Source organism: Dunckerocampus dactyliophorus, chromosome 14, assembly GCF_027744805.1.
Source record: "Dunckerocampus dactyliophorus isolate RoL2022-P2 chromosome 14, RoL_Ddac_1.1, whole genome shotgun sequence".
Taxonomy (NCBI): Eukaryota; Metazoa; Chordata; class Actinopteri; order Syngnathiformes; family Syngnathidae; genus Dunckerocampus; species Dunckerocampus dactyliophorus.
The window spans coordinates 28,644,257-28,653,778 of record NC_072832.1 but is presented as its reverse complement, the minus strand read 5'-3'; the positions used below and the strand labels follow the sequence as shown (position 1 = coordinate 28,653,778).

At 41.9% G+C, this 9,522-nt stretch overlaps 1 protein-coding gene across 1 annotated transcript; it reads right to left on the bottom strand.

Annotated features, from left to right (window-relative positions):
* Positions 1-1,469: 1,469 nt before the first annotated feature.
* On the bottom strand, positions 1,470-8,831 carry LOC129194427 (tumor necrosis factor receptor superfamily member 6-like). The gene is made up of 9 exons (XM_054799655.1): positions 8,704-8,831; positions 8,321-8,457; positions 7,899-8,036; positions 7,569-7,689; positions 7,420-7,490; positions 7,260-7,346; positions 7,034-7,089; positions 6,038-6,056; positions 1,470-5,724 (listed from the first exon to the last, which is right to left on the bottom strand). Exons 1-9 carry the CDS (start codon positions 8,772-8,774, stop codon positions 5,450-5,452), a joined length of 975 nt encoding a protein of 324 aa, XP_054655630.1. The 5' UTR covers positions 8,775-8,831; the 3' UTR covers positions 1,470-5,449.
* Positions 8,832-9,522: the final 691 nt, after the last annotated feature.

Sequence of the window (9,522 nt, the reverse complement as noted above, 5' to 3'; positions counted from 1 at the left end):
GAGCTCCACCCAAACACGGAAGCTGCGCCCAAAGACCACGCCCACAATGGGTTCAGCAAAAGACTCGCCCACCGTGTTATTTGGGTGTCGCTTGTTAGAGACACACATCACTTTACAACTTTCGCAGAACTTAAAAAAACAACACGTCAATAGCTATTGATAACTTAAAACCTGAAATGGCTAAAAATAGCAAATGATTTATGACAACTAGTGTTTATTAGGTACAGCAAGTGATATAGATCTGACAGGAGTTATGTGAGTTTTGGTCTCTACGTTTTTCTTAATAGTATAATGATTGGTTTACATAGTTGTAAAAATATTTACACATTTTAGAAAACACTTTTGAGTGATACCTTATTTTCTGCAACAATCTATGATGATTATGATTAAATAACTTCAAAAACTACCCAACTACCCTCTCCTCTTAACTTGAAACGGCTAAAACTATAAAAATATAAGACATTACAATGTAAAAAAAATAATCTGACATATCAGATTACTTCTGACAACTAGTGTTTATTAGCTACGGCAATATTCCATCCATCCATCCATCCATTTTCTATGCCGCTTCTCCTCATTAGGGTCGCAGGGGCACGCTGGAGCCTATCCCAGCTGACTTTGGGCGACAGGCGAGGTACACCCTGGACTGGTGTCCAGCCAATGGCAGGGCACATATAGACAAACACTCACATTCATACCTATGGAAAATTTAGAGTCTCCAATGAAGCTAACATGCATGTTTTTGGAATGTGGGAGGAAACCGGAGTACCCAGAAAACCCCCACACACACGGGGACAACATAAAAATGGCACACAGAAATACCCAAGAGAGAATCGAACCCAGGTCTTCCGGCAATACTCCAGTTATGCGATTTATACTTATTTATTAATAGTATGTTTGGTTGTGGTCTGTTTGCTGTCTAGTGGTCAGCACGTTGGCCAATACAGGAACAGCCTGGAGATCGGGAAAACCTGGGTTCGATTCTCCCCTGGGCATTTTTGTGTGGAGTTTGCATGTTCTCCCCGTGTGCGCGTGGGTTTTCTCCGGGCACTCCGGCTTCCTCCCACATTCCCAAAAACATGCAGGTGAGGTTAATTGGCGACTCTAAATTGTCCATAGGTATGAATGTGAATGGTTGTTTGTCTATATGTGCCCTGCCATTGGCTGGCGACCAGTCCAGGGTGTACTCCGCCTGTCACCCGAAGTCAGCTGGGATAGGCTCCAGCATGCCCCTGCGACCCTAATGAGGATGAAGCGGTATAGAAAATGGATGGATGGATGTTTGGTTGTTTAAATGACAAAAATAGCTTCTTGTCTGCAAAACCTGAGAGAAATGACAAGTTTAAAAAAATAATACATTCTTGTGCACTACACAGACAAACATACACACACACATCCATTTTCTATCCGGGTACGCCGGAGCCTACCCCAGCTGACTTTGGGCAAGAGGTGGGGTGCACCCTGGCATCAATTCTTTGGGGACATCATTCTTAATTGCAACCAAACGTTTTTAGTTCATATTTGTACATGCTACATACATAAACTAACTACGTATGAAAATAATTTTTGAAAACAATATTATTTGAGGCGAGTTTGAGATCACAACACAGCAGTGAGTCAGCACTACTTCAAGTTCAGAATGCCATCCATTTATCACACGACTGCTGCATGTGACACCGTGGACCAACGTCTGGCTCACACTGCTGGCCTTGGTGGGTCCGTTCTCCAGTGGTTCTTGGCCAGACATGATGAAGTTCAAGTGCAGAAAGAGTGCTGTGTTCATACTTTTGGTTGTATTAGTGAGTAAACTGTCACGTCTAGGCATGGTGTGTGACCCCCGGATGCAGAGACAGCCGTGAAGCACGGGTCAGAAGTCTTTCATTTAGGCAAAAGAGGACACGAACAATGTGTAGCCAGAGCAAAAAAACACAAGAGCAAAAACTACAGAAGTCCAACAAAAAGCAGAAGCAGCAAACACTCAAACATCCAATGATCCAGCAGCCAGCTGAATTAAACATTATTGATTACCAATCAGCCACAGGTGTGCTCACAGCCCCACAGCAAAGTAAAGTTGCTGCCTCTGTGCAAAACAGAAAACACAACATACAAAATAAAAGCACCAACCAGGAAAAGATGGCGAAAACCAAGGAACATCCAAACTGTCACATGGATGGAGACATAAACATTTCGATTCATACCTTGGCTGACTCAGTGCAATGCTTGTTGTCGTTTAGTCCATCAATGGTGGTTTTTGAGAAGCATAACTTTGTAATACTTCATTCACACAACAATGGCGGAAAGGTTGGACTTGCTAGCGTTTGTGCTGTGAAAAATCTTTATCTTAACTTTCAGTATGAATGTAGACCATGGAAGCGGGGCCTCACAATCCCTCTGACTTTTTGGGTTTCAAACATCAGCACAGGGATGACTGGCTTGTGGCGGCCAAGCGTTCATAGCACTGATCTGTACGAGAAAAATCTGGATAGATCATACCTCGCACGCGCCCGTGCAAGCCACTGATGCCACACGCACGAGAGGCCATCTTAGCACTCACATGTCGACTACATGGGCACAGTGTACATAGTGTACAAAGCAGATGAAGAGGCTAACAGAACATCTATATTTGACATTAAAAAGCGGGGAGATTCTCCCATTCCTTCAAGTAACGCAACCTTGGTCCCTTAAAAAACATTTGATACGTTATTCTCTATCTTTTGGTTATATTAAATGTACTTTTCCCTTCCAATTCTCATTGCCTTTGGGACAAAATTCTACTGTGCACCCTGGCTCAGCACTCCCCTATAGCAATGATAGTTTTACTCCTCTAGAAAGAGATTTTCATTTGAACTGCATATCCCATCCCTTTTTTCCACTAAAATCCATGGTCATGATCCTTTACTTTTTATTCTTACTTTCATACAATTCACTATGCTCTCGTCTGTACAAAATATGAATCATAAAAGAGACAAGTTTGAAAATCATTTCACATTTTGATGATTTTTTTGTGTGTGTTATGAAATAGAAAAAAAACTTTTCTGACATAGAAATATATTTGAACAAAAACCACAGGAATAATATGTAATATAATATGTAATAATATATAAACATTGTCTCCATATGGGGGTTCATTTGAAATTCGGGTAAACAACAACAAAAAAAATGTATTTTTTTTTTATATTTGCAAGCAACGCAAATGATTTAGTAGTCTAGTGGTGGTTGTTTGTTTACATAGCCCCCACGGCCCCCCATGTAAAGCCCTTATGACTCAGGTATGGTATGATATCCACAGAATGTTTAAAAATGATCATACGAGTCCTTATGACTAAGCTCAAGCACACCTGCTGTGAGAGGTTAGTGTGAAGACTAACCTTGCATTTAGTGTGAGTGGCTAACAAACTAACAACACACTTAACAACTCACAAGTTCTCACATAAGTCATTGTCCGACAAGTGTTTCTTGTGAGTGGTAATATGGCGGCCGCGTGGCGTCACAAGTCATTGACCAATGTGCTATTCAGATTTTTTTCGTACAGATCAGTGGTTCAGAGCCGTGTTGCTTTTTCATGCTTGGATGGCGGCTCTTCCTATCGCTGCAAGCAGACGTTGGATTGGTCAACCACTAATAGGGAACGTGAGCCGGCTTTAAACCATCATGGCACAGCTTAGGTTTACCCTACTGATGATGTCTTCTTGCAATAGCCATCTACTCACAGTAATAGTAATAGTAATAGAAAGTAATAGTGTAGGCTGTACACTAGGTTCTCTACTTACGAACAGCGGATTTGCCAACATTCGGAGATACGAACACAAGCTGACTGCTACATGCTTGACCAGTAGAGGGCACTGTGACACTGTTAATGGTAGAGTCCCTTCATAGAGAGTTACGACATGAGAGTCGAAAAATACGGTCACGTGACTCGTGGAGCCATATTCGCGTTTGCGTTCGCCTTTTCTTTTTCTGCGAATATACCAATTGATACATCTATTTCAGAACATCGATTTGACTAAATCTACAACAGTATTCTTGTTTATTCACCAAAAATGCCGGGTTGTTGTGCATTTAGATGCACAAATAGACATGACAAGGGTTTCAAGCTGTACAGATTCCCTTCAGATGTCAACAGAAGGACAATTTGGGAAAATAAAATCAAGCGTTTGGGCTGGAAGTCGAACTCGTCTTCAAAGCTGTGCGAGGTAGGTCAATTGAGAGTGTTCGATCCCATGTGTTGTATTTGGTGTTGTGAATTTCTGTTTAATGTGAATTCCACAAATACAAATTACAACGATTGCAAAGTGACATAACAATAACAATGAAGAAATATACATATTTTCAACATTTTCATTTATTGTCATTCTAGTATCATGGTCATATTTTGACTCTTATAAAATCTCAATGTTTTAACAAAAGATGGCAAAATTATACCATCTTACACATTGGAAAATATAGATCTATAAATGATTATAAAACACACATTTTGCATGATTTTGACAAGGTAATCCTCATGTATATCAGATTTATTAAACCCCACATAGAAATTTGGTCATATGTGAATTTTCCCCATCTTGTCTATTTTTAAGTGCGCAAAATGAGGTGCCGCACGAAATGAGGTTCCCTGGCCATACTTGGATGTGTTACTGTACGTGGTTGACTGATTAACGGGGTTAACCCGCCCGTCCCTTTGCACAGAGACATTGCAATTTACATGCATTCTCGTACTGTGCACGCTTGAATTGGCCCCAATATGGCGGCCTAATCTCAGTTGTCGTAACTCTCTACATTCAGGGACTCTAGCTAATGGGACCAACAGGAGAGGAAGACGGGAGAGAGAGTGAGTGAAGGAGAAGTGAAGAAAGGCTAAGTTTATGAAGAGTTAATAGGCCTGCTTAATTCTACACCACCCACAGAACACTACCTCTTTTAGAAGAGTCTAACGACGACGAGGATTTGTCCTTTTTTTTCAATATCTCCTCCTCCAACTCCTCCACAACGACGTATGCCCAACCACTCCTCTTTAAAGGTAAATAACATTTATCATTACGTATTATTATATCACTTTTATTATTGTTTTTTTCATTAATTATCCTGGTTTAATATTACTACTGCATCCAAACTCATATTTACATACATACACATATACTGTATATGTATACACGTACATGTAGTACCTATATCATTGCTAATATTACCTTTTCCCCTACTTAGGAACAATTCGACATAAGAACGGTCGTCTGGAACCAATTGTGTTCGTTAGTTGGGGACTTGGTGTATATGTATACACGTACATGTAGTACATACCTATGTAATTGGTAAATTACCTTTTGTCGGACTTACGAACAAATCGACTTGCAACGGTCGTATTGAACCAATTGTGTTCGTAAGTAGAGAAACTAGTGTACTTGCATTTGTGCTCTGAAAGAAAGTAATAAAACGCACTAAAACACTGGCCAATTCAAACATTGGACAAAACATCCTTCACTTTCTGTGCTTTGTCCCTCTGCTTGATGGTGTTCAGGGTCTGTATCAAGTTCTTCATGGCGTCCCTGCCCTGCTGCTCCGTCCACTTCTTCAGCAACTGCAGCGTCTGCTCCTGACAATCATGTGGGTGGTCCAGTGTGCAAGCCTCGATGACGACAGGGCTCATCCCGTTTCTCATGGCCACACTGGACATAGTCTTCCATCCCAGCACGTCCGCTATATCTCCCAGGTGGCGCCAAGGATCCACAGCTGGGAAAGAAGGTGTGTATGATTAGTTTCTATGGATATGTGACTTGGAGCGGCTAGGTAAATGAAGTACAACCCCACTCTGCTTCACTATGTCACCGCTGGAGGTCTTGTTTTCTCTCAATCAACCGCAGCACTCGTGCAGCCCCGTACCATGACACTACCACCACCATGCTCCACTGTAGGCAAGACTACTGTATCTTACTACTTGCTAGTACTACTCTAAAGTATATCCAAGTTTCACTTCTATGGTATTCTCCCTTGGCTTTTATATATTATCATGTATAAAAGCTGGCTGAAATGTCATGATACTTACTGTTAAACGACAGCAAGTCCTATAGAAAACAAAAGGTAGAACAAGAGTCAACATAGTATTTCTCATTGCAGAAATCAAATATCAAACAAACAACCACATCACACAAAAGCAGTTTGTGGTGACCAACCTGTACCTCCTACAGCTGGTGGCAGGAACACACAACAAGAAATACACTCCTTTTTAACATCAACCATGTTCGATAAAAGACCTTTTTAAACATGGAAAAGATCATGTTGTTGGATGTTATCCATCATCCATCATCCTTATGTGAGACATAAACACACGTCTTTCTCTTTTCTGTGCCTTCTAAAGATATAAAAACAGGTAAAAAGAGGCAGCTAAGAATGCACGTAATGGCACGCACCTCCAAAAAACCTCCAAAAAGCACCAACAAGCCTCCATTTCCATAATGTGAGCTGCATATGAAGCACATTGTTATTATTATTGTTATTAACATTGTTACACCCAAGAACTACCTTACTGGCCTAGTGACACCTCGTCACACCACGACTAGCCAGCTAGAAACTAGCTTCACCACACGCTCGCTCACAATGCCTCAGGCCACTAGCCAAAGGTAACGCTACATATTGGAGCAGCTGCCACTGCTGCTGTGTTGTTGTTTTTTGATGCAAGGTGTAGCGTTCCTTTCTATGTTGCTATGTGAAATCAATGCACCCAGGAAGGAAGTTCCCAAAATACTACAAGTATGACATGTTATCATGAATGTAGCTGTTAGCATGGATAGAAAACCACTAAACCTTGTTGGAGCTTTTTGGAGGTGTTTTCATAGGCGGGATAGGTGTGTCCCATTACCTGCATTCATTACCTGTGTCTTTTTACCTGTTTTTATGTCTTTGGAAGGCACAGAAAAGAGAAAGTCACGTGTGTTCATGTCTCACATAAGTATGGTGGAGGATGGACAACATTCCAAAAAAAGGGCACTTTTTCTTTAAATGCAATAGTTTATCATTTGAAGTTCCGTATGAAAGTACTTACCATCTCTAATGTCTTGCTGCTGTTTGGAGCGCTGGAGGTCTGCAGGTTACTCAGTCCTAATCATCCAAAACACAACACAACAAAACTCTATATGCTATTTTATGCTAATCAAACAGAAAGCAGTAGTGACACTTTGTAAAAGTAATACATCGTACTCACAGTTAGTAAAAGTAATACGTCGTACTCACAGTAAACACAGTTAGTAAAAGTAATACATAGTACTCACGCTGTTTCCTCTTTCTCCAGCAGCATAGAACCACAACAGTCAGCACCGCAGCTGCACAAGCCACTCCTGCCCAAACACGACTTCTCGCTAAAATCAAAAACATAAAGAGATGATCTTTTATGGCAGAAAGACAAAGGTAATATGAGACGTCAAAGCATACCTTCTAATTTGTTAGGACACACTGTGTTATTGGTGGCCGTGCAGGCAACTTTGATGCCTTCTGTACCACACCTGCACCACAAAATTATGAAAATGATAAATAAATTCAAATAGAAATATGGATAAATATAAATAATAAGCAAAACTCACTCTCCACAAGGGCTACAGAGTTTACAGCCTTGATCGCTGGCACTAATGCAGTAGTGATGTGCTTTACACCGGCACTTGGTGTCACTTGCTCTACTGCAGGCCATGTCCACCTCCAGGTTAGCTAGATTGGAAACAACATAACATCACTAATACCATATGGAACATACTGTTTAAAAGCCTTCCTATTCCAATAATCAAGCAAGAAAATAATCCTGATGAAAAAAGTAGAGTAGCAGTAACAGCACACGTGCTCCTGCTATGGAATGAGAACATAGGACTGGTACAGTATGCAGTATTTCCAAACCATGGAAGTCGGTGTATCGTACCTACCGTTGGGGTGTGAGCATGATGTGCAGCGTTCACAGGTGCTCTGCTGGTTGGGGCTGCTTCTGTACGTGTTTGGCTCACACGGCTCACACCGTCCATTGTGTGGACTGGCAGACGTGCAGTGCTTCAGCAGACGCTGACCTGCACCATCAGATTGGACCACGTGGCATGACAACAATAACAAACACAATAAAGAAACCAATCAGTCGGGTGGCGGCACAGTGGTTAGCACAGCGGCTAGCACGTTTGCCTCACAGTCAATCTAAACTAGTTGGATGCGCAAGTGTGGCTTTACCCTAAAAACACTCTAAGAGTCATACGTGTAAACGTTTGGCTGTCTGTGTCTACCCTGTGATTGGCTCCAGCTTGACCCTACTGAGGACAAGTGTGTCGAAAATGGATGAATGAGTGAGTGAGTTACTCACCAGCAGCACACAGACAGCACGTGCTTGTGCCATGTCGGTACAATCCATCAACACACTCATCTTCTCCCAGCACCCGTGACCTTTCACCTTCAAGCCCCGCCTCTCGTCGTGTCCTTTGGACTGCAGCAAGGCGCGCGCTGAGCGGAAATCGAAAGTGAAAGTCGGTTTGAGTTTTCAGAAATTCACAGAAATGTTTTACCCATTAAAGTGCGACGGTCTGTCGTTTATTCTATATCTTAACTTGTCGGGAACCGAAGGAAAAATAGCTTTAGTTAGCTAGCTAACTATGCTTAGCTAAAGGCGAACATACAAACGCCAAAACGTATAGCGATATAAAATAAGTCATTAAACTAATACTTGTGGTCTATTAAACACTTACTTACAGCGACAAATGGAAGCCAAACCAGATAATGATGGGAAAAAAGGCAAAAACAGACGAATGGCAAGTCTTCATGCTCGTGCGTTAGAGCCGTTGCCTTGCTTTGCGCATGCGCACAAGCAATCGATTAAAAAAGTACGTTTTGATTCATCGATGAACTACGGAGCCCCGGAGGGGACATGGAGAAAAAAATATATGATGGGTAAAAAATAAAAAGAACCAACTTTCGCGTTCCCTCGCAAAACACCACTGTGGTATAGATGGAAACATATTGACATATTCACACTTCCGGGATCAATAACTCCCAAGTGAATGTCTCTAACACAGCAAACCATATCTCTTTCCAACCGTGGCAACACTGACAAACAGCTATAACCCTAGTTTTTATCAAAACGAGCCGTGTTCTTATCCTCCATATGTTCTGTGCAGTCTGACTTATATTGATCTCTGTGAGAAGCCGGCAGCGAGACAGGAGCGCAGGGACCTTCTACAAATGTCTTCTTCTTCATCTGTATTATAGCGGTTGGCATCAATGTTGACAACTCCTCAGAAAGACAAGTAGCTATAGCAGGGGTCACCAACGTGGTGCCCGCGGGCACCAGGTAGCCCCCCCCCCCACGCTCCGGTCTCGCTGCCGGCTTCTCACAGAGATCAATATAAGTCAGACTCCACAGAACACGGCTCGTTTTGATAAAAACTGGGTTATAGCTGTATGTCTGTGTTGCCACGGTTGGAAAGAGATATGGTTTGCTGTGTTAGAGACATTCACTTGGGAGTTATTGATCCCGGTGATGGGTAAAAAAATAAAAAAAAAGAATGAACT